Source organism: Cajanus cajan, chromosome 11 (genome assembly GCF_000230855.2).
Source record: "Cajanus cajan strain Asha chromosome 11, NIPB_CcT2T_4, whole genome shotgun sequence".
Taxonomy (NCBI): domain Eukaryota; kingdom Viridiplantae; phylum Streptophyta; class Magnoliopsida; order Fabales; family Fabaceae; genus Cajanus; species Cajanus cajan.
In genome coordinates this window covers 32404036-32421110 of record NC_138527.1, presented here as the reverse complement: position 1 = coordinate 32421110, position 17075 = coordinate 32404036, and the positions used below count along the sequence as shown (strand labels likewise).

The 17075-nt window shown below is 30.6% G+C and overlaps 2 protein-coding genes and 1 pseudogene across 3 annotated transcripts; all 3 read left to right on the top strand.

The window, feature by feature from the left end:
• The first annotated feature begins 6068 nt into the window (after positions 1 to 6068).
• Positions 6069 to 7955, top strand: LOC109794780 (putative mannitol dehydrogenase). Its single transcript, XM_083066644.1, has 5 exons — positions 6069 to 6213; positions 6429 to 6542; positions 6722 to 7235; positions 7319 to 7472; positions 7576 to 7955. The coding sequence occupies exons 1-5, from the start codon at positions 6113 to 6115 to the stop codon at positions 7779 to 7781; spliced, it is 1089 nt and encodes a 362-aa protein (XP_082922770.1). The 5' UTR covers positions 6069 to 6112; the 3' UTR covers positions 7782 to 7955.
• A 1617-nt stretch (positions 7956 to 9572) lies between these two features.
• LOC109800808 (7-deoxyloganetic acid glucosyltransferase-like) lies at positions 9573 to 11533 on the top strand. The gene is given in 3 exon segments (XM_020361686.3): positions 9573 to 10233; positions 10359 to 10436; positions 10439 to 11533. Coding segments are annotated over 3 exon segments (1365 nt in total). The 5' UTR covers positions 9573 to 9728; the 3' UTR covers positions 11221 to 11533.
• Positions 11534 to 12340: 807 nt separating this feature from the next.
• On the top strand, positions 12341 to 14956 carry LOC109800805 (7-deoxyloganetic acid glucosyltransferase-like; annotated as a pseudogene). Its single transcript, XR_014430763.1, has 2 exons — positions 12341 to 13867; positions 13990 to 14956. The product of XR_014430763.1 is annotated as a 7-deoxyloganetic acid glucosyltransferase-like (transcript).
• Positions 14957 to 17075: the final 2119 nt, after the last annotated feature.

Here is a 17075-nt window from a genome sequence, read left to right as displayed (position 1 = left end):
CACTATCGCCTCGCAACTATAACATATATCAATTTCATTCACTTCATTGATGATTTGTTTTTTTTTAAATGACCTGGGATTATTTTTTCAAAGAAAAAACAAAACTTTTCAAAATATTCAATAAGTTTAAAATCTTTGTTGAGAAGTGTTTGTGGAGGATTTCGTTTGGAGGTTCTTTTTATTCGAATTAGCACGATTTCAATTTAGGTATGTCTCTGACATGATAGATTTGAAGATTTTTAGTGATAAATCGTACAAGCAACAAATAGAGTTAATTGATTATGATTTTGTTTTAGCATAACAGAATATATATGCTAATCATACAACAATTTCATGCACGTAAGTGTTAACGTGAATCGAACAAATGACATGTATATTGATTGCAAAAATCATATCCTTCATTAGATGATAACAGAATTACAATTTGTAAGGAAATAGATTCAGGAGACTGCACTACACTAGACTATGCTACGCTACGCTATGCTATGCTACGCTAAAAAGGAAAAAGAAAGGTGGTCGAGAAATCGTACTCAGCTGTCTCGTATACACATGAGCCTTATGCGCAGGCGATGAGTGCTTGTGAGGTGTTGTGGGTGTATGATTTCTGACCCTTTGTTACGAGCATGGCTCGTCAATTTAAAGAAACTTGGGAAAGATAAACGTGCTCTTAAAACGCGTAACCGCTCTAAACTTCCACATCATGGCTCATTCTCGGGCACGTCTTTTGATAACTCCTGGAACCGTTCATAACTTCCCCAAACCGTTCTGCAGTCTTGACATTTATCCCATGATTTACTTCAACCGCTCCTAATTGTGTCTCATTTAAGTTCCTCATTCTAAGAGGTTGCGAAGTATGCTCGTGTATGTCCGGATCTCTGAAATTTCGAGTGACTTACGAAAAGTATACTTGAGTTTCTTGATTTTTCTTGTACTTTGAGAGGTTGCGAGGCTGTGAGGCTGTGAGCCTTTTTCATGAGCAGCAACTTTCACGGTTTTCGCATATCTCTTAATTCTCTTTTTGATTATCCTCATGCTTCGTATGTTTCCTCTTCAAAAACTTCTTTGTCATTTTCCGATCAAATAAGATTTCAAGCACTCCTATATTTCGAGTATCTCTAAATTCACTTCTTGGTACTAACAAGAAGTAAAGTGACAAATGTATCAAAATACTTTGAGCTGATCTCAGCAAAAAGTACAACTCATACAAGTTTGATAAATTATATGAAAAAGAAGACCTTAAGCAGCAACGTTAAATACAAAAATATTGCCTAACATCTTCTAGACAGAAGATGTTTACACTGCCGTATACATACTCAAGCTTCAACTAGAGCAGTACACAAGGTGAAACTCACACTCAATTAAAAATGTAGTATCATAAATTAAAAAAAAAAAAGTAATACATACAAATCACAAAATAATTTTTAAAATTAAATTATTTAATAATCAACACATAATTAAAATATAAATTAAGGTGTTAACATTAAATTTATATATTTTTTAATAAGCTTAAAATATTCACTGTATAAATAAATTTATGTATATAAAAATGTAAATCATTATAAAAATTCAACCACTACATACTATTACATAAGGAAATATATAATTTCTTTCACAACGCATAAAATTATGTAATTAAATTGTATTTTTAGAGACAAGAAGAACATATTAAAATTAAAAATAAATTACTATAGCAATTAATAATTTTAATTAGTTTGGGCAGAAATTAATATTTATATTAATTTGATTAAAAAACAATAAATAATTTTGAAAAGGAACAAAAAGAAAAACAAATGTATTTTTTATATTAGAATAAAAGAGATACTTAGTACTTCTCTATATTTTTTAAAATAAATTATAGGGTCGGTAATTACTTAAATAGGATAAGAAGTTTAAATTTTTGGATAAAATAATAAAGAACAAAAATCTTTGTATGAAAAATAAAAATTAAAGCCATTATAAAAAATAAATAAAAAATCCTCATTTAGATTTGAGATTGTTAAGATTCATTGCGTCTTTTCCATAAATTTTATATAAACTATTCTTCCAAGCTATCTTGTAGAACTTATGAAAATAAGATAAAATTATCTTATGGACATTCGGTCATAAATTATCTTTATAAGTTATCGTAGATATAATTATAAGTACTTGTAATATAATATAATTTTCAATAAGTTATTTATAAGTTCTTATAAACGATACAATTAATTTAATCAATGTGTAAGAATTATTTACGATAGTAATACTAAGAAAATATTTTTGTATAATAAAATTAAACACTACTAGAATTTCTTTCATTTCATATGATTTTTCATGCATATTTTATATAAAAATTTGCAAGAAAAGTCGTTTCTACAAATTTTTTTGTAGAATTTTATCTTCAAATAATACTTTCGTGGATAATATACTTTTGTGAATTTTAAAATTCACAAAAAAATTTCTTACAAAATTTTGATTTGCAAATTTAAAATTTGGAGATGATTTTTGTGCAAATTCTATTAATAATTCTTCAATTTTTAAATGTTCATAATGAATTCATCCGAAATATTAAGAAATTTGTTTTCATGTCTCCAAGATGTGATTCATAACATTTTAAACTATTAAATTGTAGATTATAAATCTAACACTCAACCAGACAAAATCAACATGTAAGGCGAGTGTTACCCTAACTTATATATTTTTTAACTGTTTTATTTCTAACCAATATGGAACTTGAGATTTTTTTAAATATTAATTAAATCATGTCTTTAGAAAATAAATTAATTCATTATATTGAAGTACAAAATTATATTATTATAAATTATTTTAATTCTTAAAATATTTAATATTCTAAAAAAATTAATTTTTTATTAAGTAATTTTATTTTAAATCTATCATTAAATTAAAACTCATTATCATTAATTTATATATTTAATTAAAATAAATATTAAATTTATTAATATTTTAAATTAAAATTAATTTTTATGGAATATTTATAAATAATTTAGTAAAATAATATTTTATAGAGTAAATACTTTTAACTTTAAAATTTTATAAATTTACATTAAATTGAAACTCATTATCGTTAATTTATCATATTTATAAAATTTTATATATTTAATTTAACTAAAATTAATTATACTGATATATTTATAAATAATTTAGTAAAATAATGTTTTTTAATTAAAAACCTTTTAATTATTAACCTTATAAATTTAAATTTTTTATTTTATTTTTCTAGTATATTGAAATTGGGAAGAAAATCTGCAGGAAAAGTTACTTGTGAAAATTTTTTAATCATTTAGTAAATATTATTTGCCAATTTATTTTTACAAGAAAATCTGCAAGAAATAAAATAAATTCTTACAATATTTTCTGTAAATTTTTACCATGGAAAAAATTTCTATGATTATTAAAATCGTAGTAAAATTTGTTAAAATTTATTGTAGATTATTTTTCATAAAAAATTTTGTAAGAAATTTCTGTAAATTATTTTTTGCAAATAAACTCACAAAAATAATTGTGAAATGATTATTATAAGAAAATCGCAAAAAAAAAATTACAAATATTTTGTAGGAAAGTTTATATGAAAATGACACTTTTTTAATAGTAAAACAAAATTGCTAAATTAATATATAATAGGTTATAAAATACATTTTTAGTCTTTAGAATTTCACTTACCTTACCCTTTAGTCTTTAAAATTTTTAATAAATATTTTTAGCCCATATATTTATCTTTATTAGTCCTTTTTAGTTTTTAATGTTTAAGATATATATATATTTTTTTTAATTTTATATTACCATTTTAATCCCTTTTACTCTCTATCATTATTTTTTATATATATAACGCTATCTCTTTTGTATTAAGGTAGTAGAAGTCTTTAATCTTACATAGGTAAAAAAAGATATTCCAACAATGAGCGTCGCTGGTAAAAATAAAAAAAGGTACAAAGTATTAAAGGACCTAATTTATGATAATTTTAATAAAAATAAATTTGATATCAGACACATGAAGTTGAATTAATATATTATAAAAAGATATTAATGATATAGGCTAAAAAGATTAAAGAATTATAAGTATATAGACTAAAAATATCTATATCTTAAACTATATGGACTATAAAATTAAGATTGAAAAAGATAAATATAATAACTAAAAAGTAGAGTAAGTGAAGTTATATAAGATTTAAAAAATATTTTAACCTACATAGTATTAACATGATTATTTTTTTTTGTCCATAAACATGATACACATAATATCATAAAATTGATAATTAATGATTAATTTGTACTCATAAAATGTGATTTCATTCGCTAGTCAAACATTATTTTAACATTAAACAAAATTAATCTTAAAAGCATTAAACCCCTTGTGTCTTAAAAAAGGACTTTACAACTCTCGAGTCAATGAGAAAATTAATAAAAATGAATACATTGTATGGATGAGAGAATTAAAAAAATATGATGGTTAATATATCTTCAAACATTACGAGTACAATAAGGATTAGGGGTGTGCAAAAAATCCAAATTGATCCGAACCGATCCATAACCGATCCGATCCATATTGAAAAATCCGATCTATTTTGAAAAAAAATCCGAACCGAACCACTTTATAAAACCGGTTCAGTTATCCAATCCATTTTTATAAAGTAGATCGGTTCGGTTCGGTTTGGTTTTCTAAAAAAACCGATCCATATATGAGTAAAAAAGTGGATAACTACACCGCACCGAACCGATCCAATTTCAAAAAAACCGATCCATATTTTAAAAAAACCAAACCGATTCACTTTATAAAAAATGGATCAGTTAACCGATCCACTTTTATAAAACGATTCGGTTCGGTTTGGATCGGTTTTTTAAAAAAATCGATCCATGAACACCCCTAATAAGGATAATATATCAGGTGAATGAAAAAATAAAAATAAATAATTTTAATACATATTTATTAATATAAGTGAATCTTTATAAAATAATTATTGTTAAACACTTAGTTCAAAAAGTTCAAAATTATTTAATTTAATTAATTGTCTCGAGTTTCTGTATAAAAACACATATGGTTTGTATAAAATTAAAATTTTTATGTACATCGAAACATCCATCGGATATAACGTCTTAACGACTCCACTCCATGACATTTCACATGGTGACGTACAATTCACATAATTTTTTATTGGTTAAAACTCTTTGTCAGTCAGAATCCTTCGTAATAGCCCTTTTTAACGTGTCTAGACACTTTAAGGATTAACAAGTGACTCCACAAACTAACGCAAAATTTTTCAATGTGTTTTACCTCACTTGCGCACTTTTGAAAAATCTCCTAGAAAATCACACATCCTTAAATTACTTAAGTCAAACACACTTAACTCTAAAATTTTTATATGATAAACTACTCAAAAATAAATGTCTCTTGTTAATATAAATAATATAAATTAATTTTTTTAAGTCATCTTCAACTTTATATAATTTCACAATATAAATCCATGAATCCCTCCCATTTTAATATTTTAATATGTACAGACTATTACATACCTTTCCATAAAATATCATGGTAATCATAAGTGATGGATAAGCTTACCAAATTATGCAAGTAAACAACCATGACTAATATATACTTTTCCCTAGGTAGGGAGAGGATTAAAGGGAGAATAGATGAAAATTAACATGTTCAAAAATAAATAAAAAATATAATGAAATAAAATAAAATTTACGATTGATTGATAGAATGAAATTAAATGTGAAATAGAAAGAAGTTAATATTTTAAAATTATATTTTATGTGCAATGATCATTTTAACCTTGGTAATTGAACTTTCATTTCCTTACACTGTATTTATTCTGTTGTGAATATTTTTTGTGTGCTTCTAATTTTGTTTGTGTTAGTGAGACTGAGGAAGGAGGGAATTGAATTTGGTATACGCCCATATTGTACAGTAGAAAGAGAGGTTGGTGGCTTGGAAAAAGAGGCGAAGACTTTTCAACGATTAAGTGATTTTTGATTCGAAGTCATGGGTCCCGCACATCACATGCAAAGGCAATCGTCATCTGAAACGTGAATCACATGTCACTCTCCATTCCATCACACTTATAAATACTTCTCTCAGGCAACTGCTTCCTCACTCCTTCATTCAGCGATTGAAATGGCAACACAACAACATGAAATTGAGCATCCCAACAAAGCATTCGGATGGGCAGCTAGGGATCCTTCTGGCCTTCTCTCCCCTTTCAATTTCTCCCGAAGGTACCTTCATTTCTTCACTCAATACATCTTTCATTTTTTCCTTTTTTTCATTCACACCAAATCCATATGTAATATTTGTGCATACCTTTATAACTAACAACAATTAATATACTACAAATACCACGATAATAATGATTAAAAAAGAAAATGTTGAAAGCAAAGTTGCTTCCCGGTTACTTAATTCAGTTCTGCTTCGTAATATTTTTTTTTTCCAGGGAAACTGGTGAAAAAGATGTGGCATTCAAGGTGTTGTATTGTGGGATATGTCACTCTGATCTCCACATGGTTAAGAACGAATGGGGCTTTTCTACCTATCCCCTAGTCCCAGGGTATGTATCTTCATTAGACTTTAATATAATGCTTAGAATATATTTGGATATATACAATATTCTCCATGTGGAGCTAAACGAACCAGTCATATAGATGGTTCACAAGGCTACTGATCTTGTTTATTTATCGAGGAGCAAATTCAGTTTGATTCTAATTAGTGTAAGAAATATTGGTGCAGGCATGAGATAGTTGGCGTTGTGACAGAGGTGGGAAGCAAAGTAGAAAAGTTCAAAGTTGGAGACAAGGTAGGTGTGGGATGTATGGTTGATTCATGCCGCAACTGCCAAAACTGTGCTGAAAATCTTGAGAATTATTGTCCACAATATACGCTCACATACGGTGCTAAATATAGAGATGGCAGCATCACACATGGAGGCTACTCTGACTCAATGGTTGCGGATGAACACTTTGTGGTTCGCATTCCTGAAGGGTTACCACTTGATGCTGCTGCACCTCTCCTTTGTGCTGGCATCACTGTGTATAGCCCTCTCAGATATTTTGCACTAGACAAACCTGGTCTACACGTGGGTGTGGTTGGTCTTGGTGGACTAGGCCATGTCGCTGTCAAGTTTGCCAAAGCTTTTGGGGCTAAGGTCACAGTAATAAGTACATCACCAAACAAAAAGGAGGAAGCAATACAACATCTTGGAGCCGACTCTTTTCTCATAAGCCGTGACCAAGATCAGATGCGGGTACATTTACATGCCGGCCATGCATTTGAATTGTGGAAATGTATACACACATTTATCTGAATTAACTAATGATAATTTGATAGGCTGCAATGGGCACTTTGGATGGTATAATTGACACAGTTTCTGCCGCTCATCCGCTCTTACCTCTCATTGATTTACTCAACTCTCATGGAAAGCTTATAATGGTTGGTGTACCAGAGAAGCCTATGGAACTTTCAGTAATTCCTTTAATTATGGGTAAGCATATGAAATTATATATTTCCATATAGAATGTACATGAGGATGCAATTTAAAATCAAGAATTTTATGTGAACAAGTTTTTTGATTTCAATGTTGCTAGGGAGAAAGATAGTTGCTGGGAGTAACATTGGAGGGATGAAGGAGACTCAAGAGATGATTGACTTTGCTGCAGAGCACAATGTGAAACCTGACATTGAAGTCATTCCTATTGATTATGTCAACACAGCAATGGAGCGCCTTCTCAAAGCAGATGTTAAGTATAGATTTGTGATTGATATTGGAAACACACTAAAATCCACTTCTTAAATTTTCGCGATTCACATTTCTGTGGAAGATAATAAGTAGAAAGTGTGATAGCTTTCAGCCTAGGATTTTTCAAGTAGTTACCTATTTCAATTTTTGTTATATATAGTATTTCTGTGAGAAAAGTTTGTATCACAAGTGATGTTTATGATCAATTTAGTTTAGTTTTGAGTTACAGTTACAACCGATCAGTTTTAATTGGTTTAGTTTGAATAAAATTTATTAAAAAATTATAATTAAAATCAAATCAATTAATAATAAATTACTTTAATTTGATTTTATTTTGAAGAAGAAAACTGTTTTTCGATATCATTTTTTAAAAACATAAAAAATAAATTATTTTATCTCAAATTTTATATAAAAATATATTATTAAAAAAGTGTAAATAATACTTAAATGAAAATAAAAAAAAGTAACATAGTAAATATGAAACTAAAATAGTTAAATATAGTCCAATATTTGAAATAATTAATATTATAAAATAATAATATCACAAGATAACATTAATATTATTATTAGAATATTATAGTGCGATATACTGTTACACTTATGTTGCTAATAAAATCATAATATTATAAGATAATATTAAGATAATAGTTATAATAATAAAATAAAATAACAATAATAAAAAGTAATGTAGGAAAAATAAAAGTAAGGTAACTAAACATAGATTCTATTTGATTAAACTTTTTTTTCCTTATAAAAGTGTTTATTTTTAATAAAACCAATATTTTTCTTATGTGTTTGTCTCATTTTTTTAAATAAGTGGCTTATGTTTTTCCTAAGAAATAACTCTTATTTACTTCTTAAATAATTGTTTTTTTAAAAAAACTTATTTAAAAATATTTATTTTTAAGTTTAAACAAATCTAACATTTGAAATTCAAGTATTCCAACATTTAAAATTAACTCTTAACCATAACTAAATTGAAAATTAACCCTTAATCATTGTCATTATTATCTAGGTAGTCTTTGAATTAAATAATTGTTTCAAAACTTGTTAAAAAGTGACAAAGTTTAAAGACATAAAATTTGTAACATTAAATGTCAAAAACAAAGAAATTCAATTAATACTTGAATCCACAAAATATAATGAAAATATATCTCATGAATAATTAAAAAATAATATAAAATTAAGTTTTTATACAAATTTTACCATGTTTATGACATTTTTTTGTTTGAATTTTAGTTGTGTTTAATAATTTTTACATAAATAAATTTAATTAGACAAATTTTAAGTCTTGAATTAATTTAAAAAGAATTGAAAATTATATATCAAAATTGAAAAAAATTATTATTTTGAAAAGAACAAATTGACCCAAATTAATAAATACAGATCAAAATGAATATTTTAAAAAATAAAAAATCAAAATAAATCTTAAAAATATGATAAAAGATAAAAGTATAATTTAATCTGAATTATTTATTTATTGTAGATTAATTTTTAGTAAATTACATTTTTATAAATGTCTTTGAGTAAAATTTGATTCATAAATTATTTGAAATATAAAATAAATTGATAATAGAACATTAAATTATTTCATCCTATTTTTCTAATTATAGAATGACAAATATCACAAAAATGTCTTGGTAATAATTCAAGACCATTGCTTATATTAAAAATTAATGTTACTAATATACTTACTTTTGACAGTTTCATATTATATTTCTTTATTTTTTATTACAAAAAGAGATAAGAAGTTTCATTAATTTTTTTTTTAAAAAAAAAAGAAGTTTTATTTATAAAGAGGGCAATTTATAGCGGTTGAATGATGAAACGCAAAAGTGTCCCACTGCCAAAGCAGCGAAACAAGAGCAAGTGGTGTTGAACATAAGAGGAGAATAATGAGACGTCTCTTCTTTTTCTTCTTTTTTTTTTGTCGGCATTCGGCAACATGCATCAACAATGTTGATAAGAGGCACAGGAGGGACACTGTTGACAAGAAGATGAATGGCATCGGCAGAAGCACCTCATGTCCTTATCTTCCCTTGTCCATTGCCGGGGCATGTGGGGTCCATGCTGAAGCTCGCGGAGCTTCTTGCCCTTCACCATCTCCACGTCACCTTCCTCACCACAGACTACATCCACGACCGCCTCCTTCGTTTCGGCGACGTTCAAGCTCTCTCAGCATGCTACCCTACCCTCCATTTCCACACCATTTCCGACTGTTACGACGTCGGAGACCACCCTGGTTCCGGAGACCGTGTAGGGGACGTCATTGCTTCCATAGCTCACCACGCTAAGCCCTTCTTGAGAGATATTCTCGTGTCCCAAAGTCATGGAATACCCAAAGTCACTTGCATCATACAGGATGGCATATTCGGAAGCCTCGCCACTGAATTTGCTGCTCAGTTACGCATACCACTCATTCATTTTCGAACCATCAGTGCTTGCTGCTTCTGGGCTTATTTCTGTGTTCCAAACCTCCTCCACACCAAACAACTTCCCATCAGAGGTATATCAGACAAAAAATATTCTTTATCTTTAGCAGAGAAAACGTTTTTGTGTCCAAATAGTGTCATAGACTCTCAAATTCATCTCCCTCGTACATCTATATTAAATATAACTGTTACGTTGTAGGAGATGAAGATATGGACCGCATCATAAAAGATATGCCAGGCATGGAAAACTTGCTTCGGTGTAGGGATCTACCAAGTTTCTCAACACATTGGAGGATCTAGAAGGCCCTGTCCTCTCTCAGATACGTCTTCACTTTCCCAAATACTACACCGTTGGTCCTCTCCATCACCACTTGAATGTTAGAAAAGCAGAAGCCAATATTCCCAATCCCAAGTTTAGAAACAGTTTGTTCCAAGTGGATGAGAGCTGCATGGCGTGGCTCGACGCTCAACCTGAGAGATCGGTGATATATGTTAGCTTCGGAAGTTCCACCATTGTGAAAAGGGAGGAGTTAATGGAGATTTGGCATGGTTTGGTGAATAGCAAGAAGCAGTTCCTGTGGGTCATGAGGCCTGACATTGTGCCTGGAAAACCCAACGGTGACCGGATACCGGCTGAGGTGGAGGAGGGGACTAAAGAGAGGGGCTTCATTGTAGGTTGGGCCCCGCAAGAGGAAGTGCTTGCCCATAAGGCTGTTGGTGGGTTCATGACCCACAGTGGCTGGAACTCGACCCTGGACAGTGTGGTGGCTGGGGTTCCCATGATTTGCTGGCCTTACTTTGCGGATCAACAGATCAACAGCAGGTTTGTGGGTGAAGTTTGGAAACTTGGGTTGGACATGAAAGATGTGTGTGATAGACAAATTGTGGAGAACATGGTTAATGATCTTATGGTTCGTAGGAAGGATGAGTTTCTGAGGTCAGCTCAAGAAATGGCTATGTTGGCCAACAAGAGTGTCAGTCCAGGTGGTTCCTCTTATAACAGCCTAGACGAGTTGATACAATACATCAAATCTTCTACTGCTAGCCAGGAAAACAATTAACACTCGTAGACTTCATCTAGTATTCTTATTCCAACCATGGCTCACACCCAATTTAGAATCCTAAATGATATTTCTATATATACTGTGTAATTAATTTGTTATACTTTGTGATGCTTCGGTCTACCTTAGCAGAAATTGGGCTCAAGTACATGCCATACAAACATAAAACAAGTTTTTGCATGCTTAAGCTGCTAGCGTTTGGAAGGTCTCGTCCACTTTTCATGAACAATCATTTTATTTGTGGTAATGTCCAATTTAATATTTCATGTGCCATCATTTCTTCCTATTTTATGAATCACATTAGCTTTCTACACTCAAGCTCAATTGACGCATCATTCATGATTGCGATATGGTGACATTGGTTTGATATCATAAAACTAGTAAGGTATCCCTGATGATTCAGGGGTCATTTTTTACTTTCTGACATTATTTAATTATTAATGCATATAAATATTTTTGTTTGTACTGTTAGCCACTTTATATTCTATTAAAGGTAATGGTAAAATTTATTGAGGTATAAATGAGAATGTTTGACTAAAAAAAAAACTTAATTACATTTTTTGTTATATATCCTTCATATTTTTGTGAATTTTGCTGTCAATTTTTAAAATTATATATCATTGAACTTCCAAAATTTTAAACATATTGTCAAACTATTAATTAATTGTTGACGTGGTTAGTCTCTATAATTACCCTTTGACTCATATAGATGCAAAGAAATTTTAAAGGGTTAATCTTTGATGATATTTTAAAGGGAATGAAATTTTTTTTTTTAAAAAGGTGCAAGTGTTATTTCGAAAACAATTTCAAGTTAAACCTATGCAATTCCCCTTTCTTTTATTGTTCTATATATAGTTATATATTGCTAAAAATTTAATTTTAATTTTATTATTTTTTTTAACTTAAATATATATTTTTAGTACCTTAAATTTAAGATAAATTTATTTTAATTTTTATATTCAAATTAAATTAAGAAATTTATTAAATATTATTATATAAAAATTATTTATTAGTGTTTTAAATAAAAAAAAATCATATTAAATCTAGTTATATTACATAACTATCTTAATTTTTCATTTTTAAATATATTATTAATGACTTAAACATTAAAACAATTTCTAAAACCTACGTATATTAAAAAAGAAAAAATTAAATTTAAAAAATAAAAATAAATTTTTATAAATTTAAAAGATTAAAAATATATTTAATCTTATTCTTTTACAACTTACTTTTTACAGTACCATATATTGCTGTGCTATAAATATGGATAGAAAAATCTGGTCGATTATCGAGAGAACACAACCATTAACCTACACCGCATTAGACTAAGTAACTTAAGAAAAATATCTTATACTCATTTTTCTTCTTTTTTAAGTCTCACTTTTGTTTTTAAACATATAAGGGTACCAAGGTGTTGAAAACTTAATTTCAGTCAAACTTATTTCACCCTAATCCGTGAGTTACACGATACAACACGCTAGTGCACGAGAACGTCAATGGAACTGCAGGATGAAAATAGAGACACGTCCCAGGAATTAGGGAAACCCAAGTTCCCAACTTTATTTAAAAAGCCTACTAATATTTACGTACTTCAGAAATGTAAATATATATATATATATATATACTGAGAGACGCTCTTTTAACATGTTTGTGGTTATTAGTCAAAATTTATTAAAAATATATATAATTTGGTAGATCGTATATTCTATTCGATACACGTTTCTTATCACCTAATTTTTTTTCTCATCTAATTTTTCTTTTATAAAGTAATACTTTCAGCTGTGAAGTCATGATTAAGACAATAATTAAATCTCTAATATTTAATTAAAAAATTAAATATTAAAGCACTTGAATAAAAAAAAAAATTATGGCGTTATATTCTTATATATTTATCACTTCTGACTTTTAATTTGTTTATTTTTTTTTTACAGATTAGCAAATCTTTTTCATTTAAAAAAAGATGGCTTGATAATCTGGTGTTGTTTATTAAAATTTGAATCATGTGGCTGGCATGAGTCATCCTGTGTACTGTGTATTTTTGTCTGGCATTCGGTGTCATGTATCTCATCAAAGGCAATATTAATAAGAGGTACTACACAATGACATTGTTGAGAATGAAAAGATCCATGGAAGAAGCCATAGTAGCACATGTTCTGGTCTTCCCTTGTCCACTGCAGGGCCATGTAGGGTCCATGCTGAAGCTCGCTGAGCTTCTTGCCCTTCACCATCTCCACGTACGTCACCTTCCTCAACACCGAGTGCATCCACAACCGTCTCACTCGCTTCGGTGACATTGAAGCTCTCTCAGAATGCTACCCTACACTCCACTTCAAGACCATTTCTGATTGTTATAAGGAGGGCGAGCACCCTGGATCCGGAGACAATAGTATGGGGGACATCATGCTTTCCACGACTCTTCACGCTAAGCCACTCTTGAGACAGATTCTGCTGGTGTCCGAGAATCCTGGAACACCTAAAGTAAGTTGCATTATACAGGATAGAATCTTCGGAAGCCTTGCCATTGATTTGGCTTCTGAGTTAGGGATACGGATACCAATCATTCATTTTCGAACCAGCAGTGCGTGTTGCTTCTGGCCTTATTTCTGGATCCCAAAGCTCTTTGAGTGCAAAGAACTTCCCATTATAGGTATAATAGACTCACATCACATTCTTTCATTTCTATATATCTTTAAATGCGTGCATTCAATTTAGTTAACATATATCAACTTCTGTTGCTGATAAGAATAATGTGAATATATCTGGTTGAAGGAGATGAGGACATGGACCGCATCATAAGAAATATGCCAGGCATGGAAAACTTGCTTCGGTGTAGAGATCTCCCAAGTTTCTGCAGACCAAGCTCACAGGGGAACATGTCTATGGATTGGGTTGCGATGCAGACCAAGCAATCACTCGAAGCTGACGCACTCATACTCAACACATTTGAGGAGCTAGATGGCCCTATCCTCTCCCAGATACGTCTTCACTTCCCCAAACTCTACACCATCGGTCCTCTCCACCACCATTTGAACGTGACAAAAGCAGCAGCCATAGCAAACGGTGTTCCTAAGTTTAAGAACAGTTTTTTCCAAGTGGATAGGAGCTGCATGGCATGGCTCGACGCTCAGCCTCAGGGGTCGGTCATATATGTCAGCTTCGGCAGTTCCACAATTGTGAAAAGGGAGGAGTTAATGGAGTTTTGGCACGGTTTGGTGAGCAGCAAGAAGCGGTTCTTGTGGGTGATGCGGCATGACTTGGTGGCAGGAAAAGGCAATGATGACCGGATACCGGCTGAGGTGGAGGAAGGGACTAAGGAGAGGGGCTTCATTGTGGAGTGGGCCCCACAAGAGGAGGTGCTGGCTCATAAGGCCATTGGTGGGTTTTTGACTCACAGTGGGTGGAACTCAACCTTGGAAAGTTTGGTGGCTGGTGTGCCCATGATTTGCTGGCCATACTTTGCGGATCAGCAGGTTAACAGCAGGTTTGTGAGTGAGGTTTGGAAACTTGGGTTAGATATGAAAGATGTGTGTGATAGACAGAACATGGTTAATGATCTTATGGATCATAGGAAGGAGGAGTTTCTCAGATCAGCTCAAGCAATGGCTGTGTTGGCTCACAAGAGTGTCAGCCCAGGTGGTTCCTCGTACTCCAGTCTCCACGGTTTGGTTCAATACATCAAATCAGCTAGTTAGGAAAATAAATAATACTAGCAAATGCACATGCAATTGCATATTGATCTCGTTTTCCTTTTGCAAACATGTCTGGCATCACATATTTATTAACATTTAATACGACTTTTAATGATAATAAAAATTATAAAAATTATAGTAAAATTTTTTATCAGAATTTTTACATTAGTTATTATATATGGTGTTTCTAAAATATTTATCGTCAATTATTTTATATACCGGTAAAGACTCTTATAATGGTCGAGAAAAGTGTATAAGTTTTTGTAACATGTTTTACTGATATTTAATATTTTTTGTTATTCTCACTAAAAGTTAAAAAATGATTCATAATACTTTCTAATTAACTTATTTTTAGTCAATGTGAGACTTATAAGATGAGTACAAATACCATTTAATTACATTATCTCTGGTCGATGTGAAACTTGTAAGATGAGAGTTACTTATATATTCTTTAATTTCCTTATTTTTTTAATTATCTTATCTCTTAATTAATTATTTTATCTATAATCGATGTGAGATTTGATTTTTCCCAATACATCCCATCAAGTTTAACACTATTAAGTTTGGTAATGGTGAGTAATCTGATATCAACTTATAATATATAGTAAGTTATAGGTCTAACTCAACCTTACAAAACAAACTTGTAAGGTGAGAGTTATCATTTACTTATATACTTTTTAATTATTTTATATCTAGTCGATATGAAACTTAAGTTTTTCTTAATAAATAATTGTCATTAATAATAAATTTTAATGTGTTATAAATACATTTTTAGTGATCATTATATATTAGTCATTAATATTTTCATTAGATAATAATAAAATAGAGACAATTAATTTATTATCGTTAAATAATTATTGGTAATAATAAGTTTTGTTGTAATGTTAGATCCTAAAAGATATTTCATACTATTTAATTTGTTATATAGTTTCATGCTTCGGTGTACCTTTCAGAAATAGGGCTTAAGTTGATTTAGGACATGCAATGGAGTTAGGTCCTGCTTTTGTAAAAGCAAAATTACGGAATGTGGGAGAAAGAAAAATGTGAAATTTGCTATTCAAGGAGGCATACTCCATTTGCTATATTCTTTTCGTTCATAATAATAAAAGAAAAAAAAATAGTAATTGACTAGAACTAGTTTCGTTAGGATACTTTGCTACTTCATCAATAAGAATAATATCTACATTATGTAGACTCAACTCTTATAGGAGTTGAGTTTGTAAGAGCTTTTACAAAGTGATTGCAAATATATGGTATTATATGCTGATTCATAAAAAAAAAGGTGTCCACAAACAATTGATGCACACATAAATATAGGTAGGTGAAGTTGAGCTTTGTAGGAGCCTTTTCAAAGTGATTGCAGATCTCTGATATTATATGTTGAATTAGAAAAAAGAGTGCCCACAAACAATTGATGCACACATAAATATAGGCAGGTGAAGTTGAGCTTCATAGGAGTGTTAAGTCTCATTTGTATATATATTTAGATAAGAATTATTGAACAATTTCACTCACCTCATGCACCCTTGCAATATAATTATTCTCTTTTTGATTCAATTTTTGTGCAGATATAGCTAACCCAAAATTCATCTAACAATATCTTGATACACCTCATTTTTTGTGCAGGTATTGAGTTAGAGAGTTGAGGTTGAAGACCTATAGGATTGGAAATTTAAGGAGCTAATGAGCAGGAGAAGAGTACCTGCATCGGGTGTAAGACTACCCGCGCCGGGCTTGGTCAAGACAGAGAGCGCCACTCTATAACTCAACATTGCGCCGGGCCTGCCTCGAGACAGAGAGCAACCAAACTCTCTGAAAGACATTGCGCTGGGCTTGAGAGTAATTGCGTCGGGCATGTCTTGAGACAGAGAGCATCTAAACTCTCTTGAAGGCCCTGTGCCAGGCGCAAAGCATATCTGGGCGTGGTAACCCTAACCTAACTCACCCAAATCGTATTTAATCAAGTCTTCGAGGATTTTTCCCCTCATTCACACATTGGGCGACTTCTAGGAGCTGTGGAAGGGATTCCCGGGCTTGGGACCATTCGTGTGTGGGTCTTTCCTTCGGTTCTTCCATCTCTATTTTTGTTTCACCCTCATTGTTTTGAGCGGTTTTACCCATTGTTTTGTGGGGCTAGATGTAACGAACTTAACTCTTATGTAATCT